General features: G+C 42.6%; 1 protein-coding gene across 5 annotated transcripts in view; it reads left to right on the top strand.

Moving 5' to 3' along the window:
• Positions 1 to 17,270, top strand: part of Rcbtb1 (RCC1 and BTB domain containing protein 1) — a 37,391-nt gene extending 20,121 nt beyond the window's left edge. For all 5 annotated transcript variants that reach the window (XM_028870389.2, XM_028870386.2, XM_028870392.2 and 2 more), the window contains 8 exons: positions 648 to 806; positions 3,524 to 3,631; positions 3,994 to 4,136; positions 5,632 to 5,822; positions 7,783 to 7,909; positions 9,511 to 9,662; positions 10,107 to 10,237; positions 15,092 to 17,270. In XM_028870389.2, the coding sequence (XP_028726222.1) occupies positions 648 to 806; positions 3,524 to 3,631; positions 3,994 to 4,136; positions 5,632 to 5,822; positions 7,783 to 7,909; positions 9,511 to 9,662; positions 10,107 to 10,237; positions 15,092 to 15,232 (1,152 nt within the window). In that variant the 3' untranslated portion in view covers positions 15,233 to 17,270. The remainder of the gene's footprint in view (positions 1 to 647; positions 807 to 3,523; positions 3,632 to 3,993; positions 4,137 to 5,631; positions 5,823 to 7,782; positions 7,910 to 9,510; positions 9,663 to 10,106; positions 10,238 to 15,091) is intronic.
• The last annotated feature ends 822 nt before the right edge of the window (positions 17,271 to 18,092 follow it).

Below are 18,092 nucleotides of genomic sequence, written 5' to 3'. Positions count from 1 at the left end.
GGCCCCTGATGTCCTCCTCCTTTTCTTGCTCCTTCTTTCTTGTCTGTATTCTCTCTGCCTGGCAGCCCCACCTATTTCTCTCTCCTGCCTTGCCATTGGCCATTCAGTTCTTTATTAGACCATTGTGTGTTTTAGGTAGGCACAGTAACACAGTTTCACAGAGTTAAGCAAATGCAACATAAACAAAAATAACACACCTTAAAATAATATTCTACAACACCATTTTACACAATGTGGAGTAATTTAGAGCAGGGCACAGCCTGGCCTCGACAGTAGTCCTGAGGCATCAAAAATGCCTTAGTGAGACAGGGAAATGAACAATATAGTTTGGAACGCTTTCCTGAGAAAGGAGAATTTGTTTCCACAGAGTTGAGCGTGCTTTTTATATCATTGATGCTTTGCCTTATTAGTACCAAAATTAATAAAATGTATGTATCTAGTTGTCCAACTTAGAGGGACACTATAGTAACATTGTCAAAAGCATAGTACAATACTTGGGCTCTTCATATCCATCGCCCAGGGGATGGGAATACTTACCCAGGACTACCGAGTGGGATTTCTGTGAAGATAAGTAGGGAAGTGCAAGTAAAGCGTTCAAAACCATGCGAAGGTCTCTTGACTGGTTTTCCTTGCTCTTTCTCTTGTAGTTGTTTGCGTGGGGCTACAACAACTGTGGTCAGGTGGGGTCAGGATCTACAGCGAATCAGCCAACTCCTCGGAAAGTCACCAACTGTTTACACACTAAGAGAGTGGTCACCATTGCCTGTGGTCAGACCTCCTCCATGGCTGTTCTGGACAGTGGTGAGGTTCGTACTCTGTCTCTCCGTCCCCTCCACCTACATTCAAAGGATCCAGTGTGGAGGGAAGGAGAGCTTGTCTTGGTTAACCGACCCAGAGGAGAACCAGCTAGCAAGTGCTCAATCCTCAGAAGGACTTCAAGTCTGAAGACTGCAGTAAAAATTCTAATGTGTCTTCATTTTAGTTTTTGCAAGATCCCCGTAGCCACATGGTAAAGGAGAGGGTGGGATAAATGTTAGATCCGGGTAGTCTAATCTGTATAGGTATTTGGATTTAATGCTATGGGCTGAGAAAGAACTGCCTTTCTTCCAGTGGAAGAGTCATCTGTACATTTTTGAGAGTCAGCTAATGAATTCTTCACTAATTCTTCACCACCCACAGGATCTCACATGTTTTATTGGAGGAAGCATCTTGTTTTTGATCGTCATTATCTACTTTTGTAAACCTACCCTCTGCCCTGCACCATGGTCCCTTGTGAGCTGATGGTTACTTCTGTGAAATTACTGATGACACTTCAGTGGGCCACGTACCACCTTTGCTTTCCTTGGTGCATGGAAATGATACAGTCTTTGTGTATGGCATCATGCAGTGGGTTTGGGGTGCTGTACATGTTTCTGAGTACTCACCTAAGTTGAGTTTTTGTATTCACTCCTGCTATTATCCTTGAATACTTTAGAATTCTGTGGGCAATCATCTAGTACCCTCTGTTCAGTGTTCTTCATGCTTTTGTTTCTTTAAGATTTATTGTTATTATTTTTTAATAATGTGGATATGTGTGTCTTTGTGTGCACACGAGTGCAGTGTGGCCATGGAGTTCAGAAGAGGCTGTCAGGTCTACTACAGATGGAATTATAGGCTGTTGGGAGCCTTCTGTGCTGGGAAGTGAGCTGGGTGGTCTGCGAGAGCTGTACCACTCTTAACTGCTGAGCACTAAGTTTAACTTGAAAATGATTATTATGTGCTTACTTTTACAAAGGGAAAGACAGTGAAGCATATAAAGTAAACGTTAAATATCTCTTTCCTAATCTCATTAATAGTTTCATGTGTGTCCTTCTGGACTTTTCTTTATGAGCAGTTATGTACGGATGAGTTTAATTACCTTATTTAACAATTATATGACACTGACAATTATACATTGCTGTCCCTCTCTGTATTCTGTGGCTTGTAGTTCCCTGCCTCACTTCACAGCATGTGCTTTGCCCGTGTGCTGTCTCAGACTGTCTCTGTAGCACTTCCCAGAATGCTGCTTAGTTTTGCTTCTGGGGGTGACGAACACCTGGAACTCTGCTGAAGGGCTTTTCAGTTGTTTTTAATGTTTTGCTGCTGTGAATAATGATTTTTATTTATTATTATTATATTCTGTTACTATATGTATATCTTGGTACATTATTTAGGTATTTCTATAGAATAAATTCCCAGCATAGAATTTTTAGATCAAGAAGTATGCCATTAAGAATATTAAGCTATTGCCAGATTTCCAGTGCCTGTTGCATTTCTGGCTTTGATGAGATTACCTGTAGCCACCTCTCACACTCTGCCCCTTTCTACTTTACTTTGTCCTGAAAGTCCCACTGTGCATTTCCTGCATCCATGTGGGGCTTGGTGCCACCAGAAGTCATAGGCGTCTAATTTGAACTTGACCTTTTAAAAATCTGTTCTTGGTTAGAATTTATTACTATGGCCCGCACTGGATATTCCAAACTGTTGACCCTCCCGGCCAGACTATGCCAGCTGCTACTTTGAACAGATGGTGCCTGCCATTTGAAACACCCGCGGGACCATCCAGTTCTGTGATTTCCTGTTCAGCCCCTTTCTCACCCAGTCCGTCTCCTGGTCCCCTGTCACTTCTTACCCCAGTCTTATGAGAGCTCACTTGTTTACTGATGGGATATGAAAAAGTCTTTTTTTTTTTTCTTTTTTTGTCTGTCACCTGTTCACCCTTGTCTCTGTGATCTTTTAAAATGCAAATTTAATTTCTGTTTTTTAATATTGTAAAAATTCTTAGATGTATTCCACTTTCTTTTTTTGTTTTGTTTGTCTGTTTGCCCCTTTGTTTGGTTTTGTTTTTTGAGGTGGTGTCTTACTGTGTAGCCCTTGCTGGTCTGGTACTTGATATGTAGCCCAGGCTTGCCTTGAATTTGTGGCAGTCTTCAGCCTCACATGCTTAGAGCTGGGATTTCAGGCATGTACATACTGCCTAGCTTTTTAAACTTTTCTAAGTTTACTATCTGGCTCTTTCTTCTTTTCTTCTACCACTATTGTACCTACTTATCTTGTCTCTGCCTGGAACGCCATCATCTAACCCTGCTCAGGTCTCCACTTTCTAGCAGCCTCCCCTCACATTGTTTCTTAGGAAGAAATCTTCTCACTTTTCCTGCAGTACCTTGATAATCTCTGCTGTGGCTCTTACTACCTGCTCACCAAGTGTGCACATGTTCATTGTCTTTGTTAAACTTGGACAAAAGACTCCTTCCTGTGCCTTTTACTGTGTAGGACATGTGGTAGGTGCTTGCTAATCATTAATGACCCTCAGCTTTCTCATTTGTGAAGTCATGGGATGGGGATAAAGTCAGTCTTCACCCCCAGAACCTCCAAATTGCACTTGTAGGATCCCGTAGTGTACAGTACAGGTTTTGGAGTATCTGATCTGTGTAGGACAGGACTGCTCTTCCCCTTGGCAGTCTCCACAGCTTGTCCTCTCCTCTCCTCTCTCTCTCTCTCTCAGGTGTATGGCTGGGGCTATAATGGCAATGGACAGCTGGGCTTGGGAAACAATGGCAACCAGCTGACCCCAGTGAGAGTGGCAGCGCTGCACGGCGTGTGTGTGAACCAGGTACTCACTGTCTTTCCTGCAGCCAGCCCCACCCGCCTTCCCTGCTCTGATGACAGATGTTTGGAGGTTAATTCTTTTGTCATTCATTTCGAGCAGTTCTTTTTGCCTTCACTTTTCAATGGAATGTTTTAGCCTTTCTATTTTTCTGTTAGAAAAGGGAAGCCCATGTCTTCTTCTTGGGGTAAAGAAATTCATCAAGAAGTGGCCAAAGAATTAGACTTCCCTGACGCTTCTGAGTACCCAGCAGATGCCAGTGCACACATGCTGCTGACCTGGCATTCTGCAGAGGCCGACTGGCCTAAGCGGGTGGTTGCTCCGCCCTGCCTGTCTTCTGGTGTAGTAACCGTTGTGTTTACTTTCAGATTGTCTGCGGCTATGCACACACTCTAGCACTAACAGATGAGGGCTTGCTCTATGCCTGGGGAGCTAACACATATGGGCAGCTGGGGACTGGCAGTAAAAACAACCTGCTAAGCCCCACACACATCATGGTGGAAAAAGAAAGGTAAATTTGCCATGCCATGTCTTGGAGACTATGGGACTGTGTGGCAGGGCTGTGGTATTTAGCTTGTGAGTCTTGTTTATTAACATTCTCATTTTGATCATAATGGCTTCTAAGTCAGAATGAACATGTAAATTTGCCCTGTCTTCTGAACTTGCCCTGTTCTGAGGCACCCAGCTGAGATGGTAGAGACTAAGGCATCTTAGTTCTGAAAAACTTGGAACTGTCCATTGTGTAGGGAGGTTATTTAGGGTCTGCGATCACACTGAAATTCAGAGTGTAGCACTAACTTTGTCCTGACTAAATTCACTTTTAAATAATTAAAGGACATTATCTACTTAAATATTGATTTGGTTTAATGTCTGCTTCTGGAATAGATATTTAATATTTGTTCATCAGATTGTGAGGTTTTATGCAGTTTGTTTGGGAGCCTGCCCTAGGAGCACTGTGAAAATGAAGCTGGTCTGGCCTGATGACCTTTTGGTCAGACCTTTGGAATGTCCAGAGCCCATGAACCTCAGTGCAGTAGTATTCATCCTAATGAATAGCTTGAACGCTGGGTGAGGTGAGGGGGGAAATGTATCTATAAGGAAATGTTTATTGAAGATAATATTTACGGGGGGGGGATGGTAGAAAGGAGAGGGATAGTCAAGTCTGGAAAGTGCTTGTAAGTACCTGAGTTTGATCACCAGAACCCATACTTAAAAAGCCAGATGTGCTGGTGTGTACTTGTAATCGCTGGCCATCCTAGCCTGTTTGGTGAGTTCCAGCCAGTTAGACACCCTATCCCAATAAAGAGCTTTACTACGGTATCTGAGGGATTACTCCTGAGGCTGTCTTCTGGCCTTGACACAGGTCTGCACACTATCCTAACTCCCTCCTCCATGAACACACGCACAAAATAGGTTTTTTTCTAATTAAAAAAAAATTTTAATATATTTGTATGAGTGTTTTCCCTCATGTATGTATGTGCATGCCTGGTGTCTGTGGAGTCAGAGTGTGTTGGATCCTCTCGAACTGGAGTTACAGATAGTTGTGAGCCGCCATGTGGGTGTTGTGACACAAACCCAGGTCCTCTACAAGAACAAAAAGTGTTCTTACCTCTGAGTCATCTCTCCAGCCCCACTGTTTTGTCTGTTTACTGTTTCTATTCCCAGAACAGTGAAGACATTTGTCATTGTCCACTGTCCTCAGTGACTTTCATTTCCAGTCTCTTTTCAAGTTTACCACAGCAGTATGTATTATGTATCTATTCCTACCTAGGATGAACGAACTTAGGTGAGAAGTGTGGCCCTCAGAGAGAGACGAGGGAGAGAGGAAGTGGAGGGTTAGGGGAGCTCTTTCTGGCCTTTGCTTCTGAAGGCAGGGTTAGTTGCTTCCCTCACTGACCTTGGGCTGACTTGTGAGGTGTTCAGGCATGAATTTCTAGATGACTATCTGGATGTGCTGGAGGCTCTTGTGCTAAGGAAGTAGCATGCGTTTTTCTTCAATGTTTCAGGGTTGTAGAGATCGCAGCCTGTCACTCCAGCCACACGTCTGCCGCCAAGACCCAGGGCGGGCACGTGTACATGTGGGGCCAGTGCCGCGGCCAGTCAGTGGTCCTTCCCCACCTCACCCACTTCTCCTGCACCGATGACGTCTTTGCCTGCTTTGCCACGCCTGCCGTCTGCTGGCGCCTCCTGTCTGTGGGTGAGCCACTGGGGCCTGCTTCCTCCTGGGGGAACCCAATCCTGGTCCCTGCAGATTTGGTTCTCGGGTTTTCTGTATGCTAGCTTTAATGCTTTTCCTGAATAATAATCAGATTTATTCAAAGGTCATGAAACACTCCCATAGACTTTTTTCTTCCCAGAGTACTTTTATTTTAGATGAATTCATACTTAATAACAAAATTAACCAATACAGTCAAGTGGAATTTAGTCCATTCGTAATGCTTTGCACCACTGTTTTATATTAAGCTCCAAATGTTTTTTTGTTGCTTCAAAAGGCAACCACAACTCACTAAGCAGCCACACCTCATCCACATGCCCTTTTCCTGAGGGAGGAAGATGTTAAGGAAGAATTAAGCTGCTACTAAACTTCAGGAGGAACAACGACCATTTTTAAATTGTTTTGCCAGCTCAGTTAGTATAACACAATGTATGTTTGCAATAAATACAATGACTGACACACATTTGGGTCAGTGAGTGGGACCATTTGATCGTAATTACATTTATGTTTAGCACACACAGTCAAACAGGCCAGTACAGCACAGCCTGAGATTTCCCTGGACTGCTCCAGCTGGCCTAGCTAGGAAGATCAGGTTCTTGATCTTAAAATGCAGATATCTTTTTCACAACAGTATTTATACTGTTTGGAGAGGGGGAGAAAATTAGCCACTGATCTTAGCTTGTAAATTGCTTCTTTCCTTCCAGCCACTTAAGTCAGAAGGGTTTTCTCCTCTAGATGTGAGTTCAGTTGTTAGAGAGAAGTCGTTCTCTAAAAGTAGGCTATACGGTCATCACGGACAAAGAGGGAAGGGTTATTTCCATCCTGTGGTGAGCTGCTGAGGCACCCATAAAACCTTTGTTTCGGGTGAGTGCTTAGCCCTCACCCATCTCCTGGGCACTGCCCACCTCATTTGTCTCCTCTTTGCTCTGGGGTCAGGGGAAGCTGTCCTGTGAGGAAGTCCCTACTTTTTCAAAGCCACAGTGCTCCTGGCTCAGTCATCATTCTCAGCCAGGTCAGTGGAGACCTGTCCACTTTGGCTTAACAGTTCCCAGCCTCTGGGTGGGTCTTTCTCAGTGTCCTTTGTTCCTCTGTCCCTCTGTTCATAGAGAGTAGCAGATGGGTTTGTGTTGGATCCTTGACTGTGTTCACAATAACACCATGCTCCCTAGATAGACTCACACAGCAGCTCATGTCACGGCACGTCATTGATTTTCCTGCAGAATGCTTGAGTCCTTAGAAGGAAAGTTGGCTGCTTCTAGATAGCATGGAAGGATTATTGTTACAGCATTAATTTTCAGGGTTAAGAGAAATGTTTAGATATCAGATGGTAAGAAGTTTCTCCACCTAAGAATTGTTTGCATGGTAAGGTAAATTCACCGTGATTGAATATGCCATCCTGGACTCAAATCAGAGCAAAGATGTTATCAGTGTTTTAGTCAAGGAAAACTGGTAAGTAGTTCATCCCAGGAGAGAAACCACTCAGGTTATGAGAGCAGTTGTATCCCCATAGACTACCTGTGAGGCTTGTTTATTTATTTATTTTTGTTTATTTTTGTTTTTTAAGACAAGCCCTGACTGTCCTGGATTTCACTCTGTAGATCAGGCTGGCCTCAAACTCACAGAGATCCACCTGCATCTGTCTCCTGAGTGCTGGGATTAAAACTGTGTGCCACCACGGCCCAGCATGAGGTTTCTTTTTAGTGTATATTTTCATGTTTAATTATACACGAAGACTGTTATTTTTGACTTTTCCAGATACTCATTTTGTTTATAGTTTATAGATCAGTTACTTTAATACTATGAGTTTGATTTGTCAAATGAGTCATGAGCTTTATTGACCAGAAATAGAATGGAATTATGCACCATAATTACCTTTTGAAAGCCTCTCATGCCTGATTCTGTCTCCTGAGCTTTGTGTTAACAGTGTGTCTGTTGCCTTCAGAGCATGAAGACTTTCTAACAGTTGCAGACTCACTGAAGAAAGAATTTGACAGTCCAGAAACTGCTGATCTGAAGTTTCGAATTGATGGGAAATACATTCATGTCCATAAAGCTGTTTTGAAAATCAGGTATTTTTGCATGAGTTTAGAGCCATCAGTAACTTTACTTTCTCTTTGCTATTTCCATTTGTTTATTACACCACAGGATAGACACTTAAGAAGAAATGGCTATAGCAGTACAAAGAAGTCTGACAACTTAGTATTTTTGGCAGATAGTTATCAGTTTTACTTGTTATCACAGAGTATCTTTTGCTTGTGTTCATGCAACTTTTAGGAAGTTAGCGAGTATAAGTTTTTTGTTGTTGTTGTTTTTCGAGACAGGGCTTCTCTGTGTAGTTTTAGAGCCTGTTCTGGATCTCGCTCTGTAGACCAGTCTGGCCTCAAACTCACAGAGATCCACCTGTCTCTGCCTCCCGAGTGCTGGGATTGAAGGTGTGCGCCACCACTGCCCAGCGAGTATAAATATTTATGTTGGTTTTTGTTGTTGTTGTTTAGTTTTCTATAGTACTGTAGATTATAGCCAGTGCTTATGCATGCCAGGCAAGTACCCCTAGTTCTTGTGTTGTTTTCAAATTACACATTGTGCTGGGGATGTAGATCAATAGTCAAATACTTACCTAGCATGGGCAGTGCCTTCGGTTTGATTCCCCAACAGTAAAAAGAAATGAATTAATAAATTAATTACAGCGCTTGTAGCTGCTTAATTTTATTTGTGTGTTAAATTTGTGAGCAAATATCGGTATCTATCCTTTTCTACTATTAAAGATTGAGTTTTCCCAAACAGAAAACTCATATAATAAGGAATATAAATTGCCAACTAAAGAACAGTTGTTTAGATAGAATAGGTGGCAGGAGTCACTTATAAATAAATGGGAGGGGACTGAGCATTCATTAGCAGTGATTGAGTGATCGCTTACTTAGATGCCTCTACAGAGAATACACGTGAACTCAGATCATTGAATTGCCTATTTATGTCTTCAGGAAAATCAGTTAAAAGCCCATTTGTGGACGGGGCGCAGCTCGGTTGGTAGAGGGCTTGTCTGCCGTGTGGGAAGCCCTTGCACTGCAGAAAACTGCTGCCTCCCAGCATCTGTGGGTGGAAGCAGCAGAATAAGAAATTTTAAGAGAACTGCATAGCCGTATGTCATTCATTACCTTGAGCAATAACTGTATAAACCACAGTAGTGGATGAAAAGATGTTTTACCTATGACTCTGTATGTGCGTATGTGTATGTACATCTTTCTCATATAGCTTTTCAGACTTGTTACATCCATTATGCCTTGCTTAGAAATATTTTTTCGGACTTCACAGAGTAACTATCACTCACCCCATTTTTTTAGGACTCTGAGTGAATATTGTGTATTTCTGTACCATATCTCACTCTGCCACTAAGCTACATCGCCAGCCCTCACTGTGTTGTTCAAGATGCATTTCTGTGATTAGAACCGGGACTGGTGGAAACCAGTTCAAGTGCTCTCTATCTAATTGATACTGTTAAATGGTGATATCAAGATGAGTACAGTTGGCAGCATTGTACATGAAAGTCCTTGCATAGCAAATACTTTTGGGACTAATAGTGAATGACCCCAGCTTGTGCCAGCTCAGAAGGAAAAGGATACCTGTAATATCTGAGGATACCTGTAATACCTGTTATTTGCGTTTGTTGTAGGTGTGAGCACTTCCGATCCATGTTCCAGTCCTATTGGAATGAGGACATGAAGGAGGTGATAGAGATAGACCAGTTTTCTTACCCTGTGTACCGTGCCTTTCTCCAGTACCTCTACACAGACACAGTGGATCTGCCACCCGAGGACGCCATAGGTACTGCACTGGGACCTGCCAGGCCATGTGCCCATGACTTCCTTCTGTTCTTAAGTGACACATAGTAATTTACAGGTGTATTGACTTTTGTATACTTAAAAATAATGTGTGAAGTAAACATCTCTAAACTGCTACTGTTGTTTACAATTATGGACCTACTTTGTAACTGTAAACTTATTTTCAAATTTTAATATGGAAGGATGAGTTTCTAATGCATTTAACCTTTTAGAAACAAAAGAGAATTCTTTTTTTTCTCTTTGTACTATGGAAGAAATTGTGTAAAGTAATTACGGGACAGGTATATTGAGAAATGGAGTAAAAAGATGCTGACTCAGGTTCAGAATAGTGTTTGCTAAGAAACCACTCCCGTGAAGTGAACGTGGCGTGTTAGCAGCTGTCGTGGGTACTGCGAGCTGGTGTGACCTCGGTGCTCCTGCCTTTCAGGTCTTCTGGACTTGGCGACATCGTACTGTGAAAACAGACTCAAGAGGCTTTGTCAGCACATCATCAAGCGGGGCATTACCGTGGAGAACGCTTTTTCGTTATTCTCTGCTGCGGTCAGATACGATGCAGAGGTAACAGAAGTACCCCAGCTCCCTCCCGCCAGCCCACTTCCCTCTCTCCTGTGGCACAAGGAGCATGGCTAGTCACCTCTCCTTAGTGACTCAGCGACAAGCCTCCGATGAGATCCAGCCTTGCTTCTTTACATCTCTGTTCACTGTTTCAGGATCAGTTGTGTTTCTGCTTCTGCTTTTAACTAATTGGCTGGAGGCTGCACAGTGGGAGTGTAAAGTGCTGGACTCCTGGACTGGCAGGCAGCGTGCTTTAGTCTTCTGATGTCAGTGCATCTGTTTCTCCAGACCCACTCTGCTGAGTCCACCCTGACAGAAGCCCTGGATGCTGTTTGACTGTATCTGTGTGGGTCTGCAGTTCTGTCATTGTCCTGGAGCTCAGTATTCTGGTGTAAAGAACTTACTGTGTGCTCCCTCTTTTTATTTTTTATTTTAAAGTTTGGTTTTGTTTGTTTGTTTGTTTGTTTTTTGGTGTGTGTGTGTGTGTGTCTGGAGACTGGAGGACAACTTTCAGGAGTCAGTTCTCTTCCTCCGCCTTTGCATGGACTCCAAGGACCGAAGTCAGTTGTTAGGCTTATGCAGACAGTGCCTTTGCCCACTGAGCCGTCTCAGCAGCCCCCATTTGTTTATACTTAGTTGAATGTCAAATCTGGCTTTGTCAGATTTCTAGAGTCTGACGAGTGGTGTTCTGGAGTTTGTATGGCACTGAACTTTCCTGAAGTTGAGCAGAGCCACAGAATATAGACACCACATGGCAGAAGCTGCACCTGATTCACCATGTGCTGCAGCAGCAGGCACAAGCCGTGATGTGTGGCAGATGCTCTTGAATCGTGAAGACAGTGCCACAAAAGGGTGCAGTAGAGATAGTTAAGGAACTCATAGCTGACCTGGTTAGTTGGACAGATTCGTCAAAAATAACAGGGTCGAAATGGCTAGCTTGGCTAAGTACACCATGGGCCTATCTTTTAGAGGTGTTTTGTCACTTGACAAGGCAGTCTCTGGTAGCCGGAAATTTATTAAAGATACACATTGTGACCTTTGAGGTGTAACAGAGGATAAACTTCTTATCTGTCACACTTAGGGATTGAGTTGACCATTATGCCTTTTATTTTCAAAACCTATCCTATTTTTGCTTGTGGTTTTTTATGATAAATATTTCACAAGGTCAGTTGTAGCTGACTTTCGAGCCTGACAACAAATGGGAAGACGGTCAGAGTCGATTGTAGCTAATGGAAAATAGAGATGGGGTTTGTTTTCCTCCCTTCCTGTCACCCTTTGAGCCTGCCTGCTCCAAATGCTGTCTCTTTAGGCTGCATTTTCACAGTGCTCCATTGGGGATTGACTGCAGACTCTTCTTGTGCCTCTCCACTCTTCTCCATGGTCTGTGCTCAGTCCTGTTGATTTACAACAGCCCGAACAACCTGACTAAAGGCTGCAGCTTAGATCCTGTTACTGGAAATTTGTTCCCCACTTTCACCTAAAATCAACCTTTAAAGTTTACAGGAAAGGGCCAGGCACACACCTTTAATCCCAGACTTTAGGAGACAGAGGCAGTCTGCTCTGCATAGTGTGTTGCACTCCAGCCAGGGCTACACAGTAAGACCCTGTCTAAGAAAAGACAAAAAACCAACCTTCCGGGAAGAACTCAGTGCACTTCCAGCTGCAGCAGCCCCTGTCCTGCGCTTGTTTTCACTTAGCCAGGCACAAGCCTTGAATCCCAGCATTGGGGACCCACAGGCAGGCAAATCTCTGAGTTTGAGGCCAGCCTGGTCTACAAAGTGAGTCCCAGGACAACCAGGGCTATACAGAGAAACCCTCTCTGTCCCCCCCACCACCACCACCCCAAAAAAAGAACCATTCCTTTAGAGAGACTACAAATGAACGTGATTACCTGGAGCACGGTTGAAGCACTTCACTACAGAGGGGCACTTTCATAAAAAGTATTCAAGATAACAAACAAGCCTTAAGTTTCACAAACATGTCACGTTAAATATGGGAATAGAGCAGAATCATTATGATACACTTCTTAGATTTTGATACTGAGCTATACGATCGATGAGTATACTTTTACATTTTATTTCCTTAATTCTTTGAAATGTAGTCAGTGACCATAGTATTGGGTGTTCAAATCAAACCCATTTATTACATACTTTAGTTGATAGGAAGTGACTGAGATTGGTAATCAACTGCAAAAACCAGTTTTAGAAGTCTAACTTTGGGGTAGCAGATGCCATTGGGTCATGGCTGGTGCTCAGAAGATGAAGGCTGCCTGCTGCTCAGTTACCTGCTTTGTTATAGTGACCGACTCCTCCATGAGCCCTTAGAAGGAAACTTTTGAAGTTAATGTACAAAAGAAGGGCAGGCTTGGTAGTTGTGCCTGCAGAAGCAAAGCCGTGTTGAAAGTCTTAGGAATGACAGTCTCAAGGCTGTCAGACTTGACACGCCTTACAGTGGACTGGGAGGAGCCACAGTCCCCAGACCGATGGTGAGAAACGAAAGGCGGCCTCAGCAGAGCAGTTGTTAAGTGTTGCTGGGGGGCTTGTGTTTAAACGCCGAGGGCAGCACTAGCTGAGTGGCCGTTTGAAGACGCGGCAGTGTTTGACTGGGCACTGTGGAAGTCTTGGGCTACATAAGACTGCCTCTATTGGTGTTTTAGCACTTTAAACCAGAATGTCAGGGCCCTGGGCCAGTGTTTTAAGGAGACTGGTTTTCAGATTGTCTAATGATTGGAATAATTTCAGCACAAAAGACTTGGACCAAGAGCCTGTGAGATGGTTCGATGGGTAGAGGTACCTGCCACGGAGAAGGGGAGAACCGCCTCCTAACGGTGTCCTCGGAGTTCCGGGCCTGTGTGCCCCTCCAAGTTATTTCTTTTTTAATTTTGGAATATTTTTTCAAAATGTCGTTTAAAAATTTGTTGTTCCCTGCTAACTACAGTAAATCTGACACTGGATCTGCCCTAGATATTTATAAATTTCAGTTTCTAGTACAAAGAAGACCTTTCAATTTTACATCCTTTCCTCCTCCCTGTCCATGAAGCCTAAGATTCCTTAGTTTTATTATGTATGAACTTTTTTTCATCTGCCAATTAAATGCCCCCTTCATCTACTTGGATTTTATTGTGAACGTCTTTTTTTAAGATGGTAAGATGGTCCCTTTTTGGAATGTTTTATATTTGAAGTGTAACCATTCTGTGATGGTTAGTTTCTAGCTATGTAAAAGTTGCAGTTTTCATGTCCAGGTCATTGAAGAGCTGGTCATTTGCAAATGAACATGTCCTGTGCATTCTTAGAAGGTGAGGGTAGAGGCATTCAGGGTTGATGAGATGGCTCAGTGGTTAGGGTGCCAAGCCTGACAACCTGAGTTCAATTCCCAGGACTCACATGGTGGAAAAGGAGAACCAGCTCCTGCAAATTGTTCTCAGAATTCACTTGTTTGCCATGCTTGCCTGTGCCACTCTCCACCCCAAAAAAGCAACTAAAATATAAATAAGAAAGAAACATGGATCTAGCTAGGTGTGGTGGTACCTGCCTACAAGCCCCCAACTTGAGAATGAAGCAGGAGAATTGTGAGTTTTTATTAGGGTCATTCTGGGCTACATAGTGAGACCTTGTCTTTAAAGTTATTTATAAACCACACAAAAACAAACAAAAAGCAAAATAAACAAACCTGGATCCATAGATGTGCTAACACTGTAAACGCCCTTTGAGTTTCTGGAAAATAAAACTTGAGCAGCAGCTGACTGAGACAAATTAGCTGTGGCTTCTTTCTTAGTGGCTTTTCGTCTGAGTGAGTTTTCTTGAAGTAGGATGTTCTTCTGTCTGGGACAGAGAATCCTATAGTAAGGAAATACAGATGTTCACAGAAGTATGCCTCAGTGCAGAGAGAAAAACTCTGTTCCCTGCTCCGCTTGCTGAGGTCTTCTCTGTACTATCTAGAATTCTTATCTCAGGGCAGCTAGAAACAGGAAGTCAAGACCCTTCTGTTTAGAGTTTCTCACAACTTACCAGCTAGCCCAATGCAAAAAAAATCAAGCTGTTTTGATAAAAAAGCTTCTTTTCTTTTTTAGTGTTGTTTGCTTTAATATGTTGGAGTACTCTTTATATACATACAATTTGTGTAATAAGTGTGTGTTTGCACTTCTGACGTGGCAGGCATTACTGGGGGCTTTCAGGAGTGGATGGGTGTGTTACCATAGACACCATTTCTGTATGGCGTTTACTGCCTAATGTTGGTAGTTGGTGACTTTCATTCATCTGCCCACCCGAGACTCTGTAAATAGACTTGTCTGGCATTGACTGGGAGCTTATTAATAGCATGCTGGAAGATGTAATATATTATGTGAGACTTTAAAAATGAATAGTAAAGTTTTGGAGATTTTCTTTTTAAATATCATTTTAGGTAGAGTACAAATTTTCGTCTATTTCCTAAAGCCTTCTGTTCTTTAAACTGATCCACATTCTAATTCTTTTCTGGTTTCTTAAATGTAACAAAACATGTACAGACTAAAGTGGCATTGGGCTTTGTACAATGTCTTGAGATACGTGTGCTATAGGACGGCCATGGAAGGTCTCTAATGATTGTGTGTGTGTGTGTGTGTGTGTGTGTGTGTGTGTGTGTGTGTGTGTGTGTGTGACACTTGAGTTAAGGAAACCATGCTTTTTACTCCTATGAGCAAATGGCAGGTGGTTTTCTGATGACATGTAGTCATCTTGCTTACCTGACTTGCGCTAGCTAGTCTCAAGCATCTCTTCTGGGAAGGGCAAGAGAGTTGGGATGAGGGGATTTGCCGAGAAACAGTTCACAGTTAATAAACAAAGGCCTCTTCCTGTTCTTATTTTTGTTGTGTATGTCCAGGATTTAGAAGAATTCTGCTTTAAGTTTTGCATCAATCATTTGACAGAAGTTACACAGACTGCGGCGTTTTGGCAAATGGATGGCCCCCTGCTAAAGGAGTTCATTGCTAAAGCCAGTAAATGTGGAGCCTTTAAGAACTGAAGCCCGAGACTGCTGGGCTGGGTGTGAGTGCTTTGGGGCACTGTGGGTGATGGGATTCTGCAGGTAAAACCCCACCAGGTTGCCTTTGTCACATCAGAGACAGTGCTCTCTAGGAATATATGAAGGATGTTTGCTTTTGATGAGCCTGTTTTTCACAACTCTTGTTTCTAGATATGTATACTTTCAATGTGATTTTCTTACATTGGGCTGAACGCTGTGAAAGGATGAAAGCTTAGTTGCTTTTGATTTTTTAATTTTGATGAGAGGATCTTTTGAACTTGGATTAAGGAAGTCAGTGAGATGTCCCTGGGCCTTTGGCAACAAGCCTTTTCCCATTGCCTGGGGAGGAGAAGCCCTGCCCGGTGCTCCCTGAGAGCTGCTCCCTGTCACCACCTTCCTGTGGGGCACCAGCCCTGTGGGAGGCTAAGAAATATTGTCGAATATGCACTAAACCCACTTCAACAGTCCAGAACTGTTTAGGTTTGCTGAGGTTCTCTTAAGATGTGGGCCTAGGGCTGGAAAGATGGCTCAGCAGGTAAAGGCTCTTATCACTAAGCCTGAACTTAAGTTCAGTCCCTGGGACCCACGTGGTGGAGAGAGCAGACGTTACAAGTTGTCCTCTAACCACTATACATGTTCCATGACCACACACGTGCACACCATTTTTAAAGAAGTGTAATAAAAACTAAAAGCTTTAGATATCTCAAGAGTCAGGACTAGAACTACCTGTGAGATGCTCACGGTAGAAGAAGCTCTGTTCTGTGAAGGAGACTGGTTTAGAAGTTACAGTCGCCACTAATTCTGGGCTTCGCCTAACCCGTTCCCAGCACTGTTTCATTAGGGTCGCATTGGAGACTACAGTGCACACTACCCCAACCTCTCCCTGTAAGTACTCACAGTGGCAAACTCTCCATACATATCTGCCCCTTTGTGACTCGATTGTTAATCGATAGAATGTTCCCTTTCAGGGGAGGTCTGGGCCAAATTCCATCACAAATTTATTTGAAGCTTCACCTTCCAGTTTGGTTTTTCTTTAGTTGTGTTAGGAATACTTGTTGGCTTACTTTAGCCTTGAAATAGGGTTCCCCAAGTCATAGTTTGTCTTTAGATCTGGCTGTGAATGTTACTGGGTATAGGAATGTTGGTGTCCCAGCTTCACCCATTGAGCTTGCTTTCAGAATAAGGCATTGTCTGCTCCATGAACTCCTTTACATGTGTGTGTGTTCCCGTAGTGTGTTCTGTTTCCCGCTTAACTAAGACCTTTGGACTTAGCCTGAGTTCAGAGCCACGTTAACAAGGCTGCAGGCACTGTTGCAGCCGTGCTTCAAAGTGTGTGTGTCAGGGTAGAGTGGTGAGTGAGGCACCAACGATAGGAGTTGTTGACAGGCAAAAGAAATCAAACCCAGAACTCCAAGCCTCCTTTTCTTGATCGTGTCACAGTGATTGTTGCCTGGTGTATGGTAAGTTAGAACTGGCTCTTCAGTGACAGTTCCTCCTAGGACGATGAGTTGCACATTAATTTGACTTGTTGTAATAGGACATCTGTATAACCACAGTGCAGTAGACTTAGGGTCTCAAGGTGGCAACTTTAGTGTGTTTACTATTGCTCTTACTTGAAAACCTCTCCGCACAAAAAAGCACAAATTACAGCTGTAGATGCATATCCATAGATAGTCCACCAGACAAAACCATACTGAGTCCTGATACAGCTGAAGACACACTTCTCGGTTTCCTGGGTAGCTTGAGTGAGTGTGAGACAGTGAAAGAACAAGTCCTTTAAAGATGTTTGAGTGGTTTTTTTTTTTAATACAATCTTTTTATTTTTCTATTTGGTTTTGTTTTTAATCATAGGAAACAAAAACTATTCTTGAAATTAATGTTTTCTTCTGATGTAATAATGGAAGCCAGAGAAGTCACATTTCTTACAATATCTAAACTGTATCCTTGAACTTACTGGAACAATGTTTGATACTCGAGTGTTTAGGATGCATTTATGTAATTTCTTGAATGACATATTAATAAACAATCTCTTAAGGTAGGCGTGTACACTTGTGGTTGTTTTCTCCCTTTACAATATAGCAGTATACAGCCTAGAAAGGAAGGAACTTGTTATTTTGGGACAACATGGATTAATTTGTGGACTTAAGTAAAAAAAAAAAAAGTCAGCCACCAAAAGGCAAGCAGTATGTGGTCCAGTTCCTAGAGGTAGAAAGAGGATGGTTGTCAGGGGCTGGAGAGGACAGAGCAGTTACATGGGCACTTTCTGTTTTGCAGGAGGAAGAGGTTTTTGGATGAATGATGATGTTTGACTATATTTGATGCTACTGAACTATATATTCTTTTTTTCCTCACATTATTTTATTTGAGTCTCACACAGCTGTATGAATTAAGCATAGTTTATTTTACAGTTATCAAAGCTTCATAGACAAGCTGATATTCTTAAAAGCATTGAAATGGTAAATTTTGTATGTATATTGTATCACAGTTTTAAAAATTAGCAATATTAGAATAAAAATAGATACCACTGTGAATGTGTCAACAACATCTCAACTATCTCAACTACACCTAACCTAAAGATTTTATTTCTGTTAAAAGAGTGCAGTTGAATTATCAGAGTGGGAAATGCATTTGAATTGGGAATTCTTAAAAATGAAAAGTAGCAGCTATATCAGTTGTGATACATATCAGTTATTAGGGGAAAGTGGAGATTGGGTTAACAACCAATGATATAATGGGATATAAAGGTTTTTAATGTTAATTTTGTACAAGAGTGCATATGCCATGGCACTCTTGTGGAGGTCAAAGGGCAACTTGTAGAAGTCAGTTCTGCTGTGTGGGTTCCTGGCATTAAACTCAGGTC

The sequence above is a fragment of the Peromyscus leucopus genome, chromosome 9 (assembly GCF_004664715.2).
Source record: "Peromyscus leucopus breed LL Stock chromosome 9, UCI_PerLeu_2.1, whole genome shotgun sequence".
NCBI lineage: Eukaryota > Metazoa > Chordata > Mammalia > Rodentia > Cricetidae > Peromyscus > Peromyscus leucopus.
Note: the sequence above shows the minus strand (reverse complement) of the source record. Positions and strands in the feature narration are given on the sequence as shown.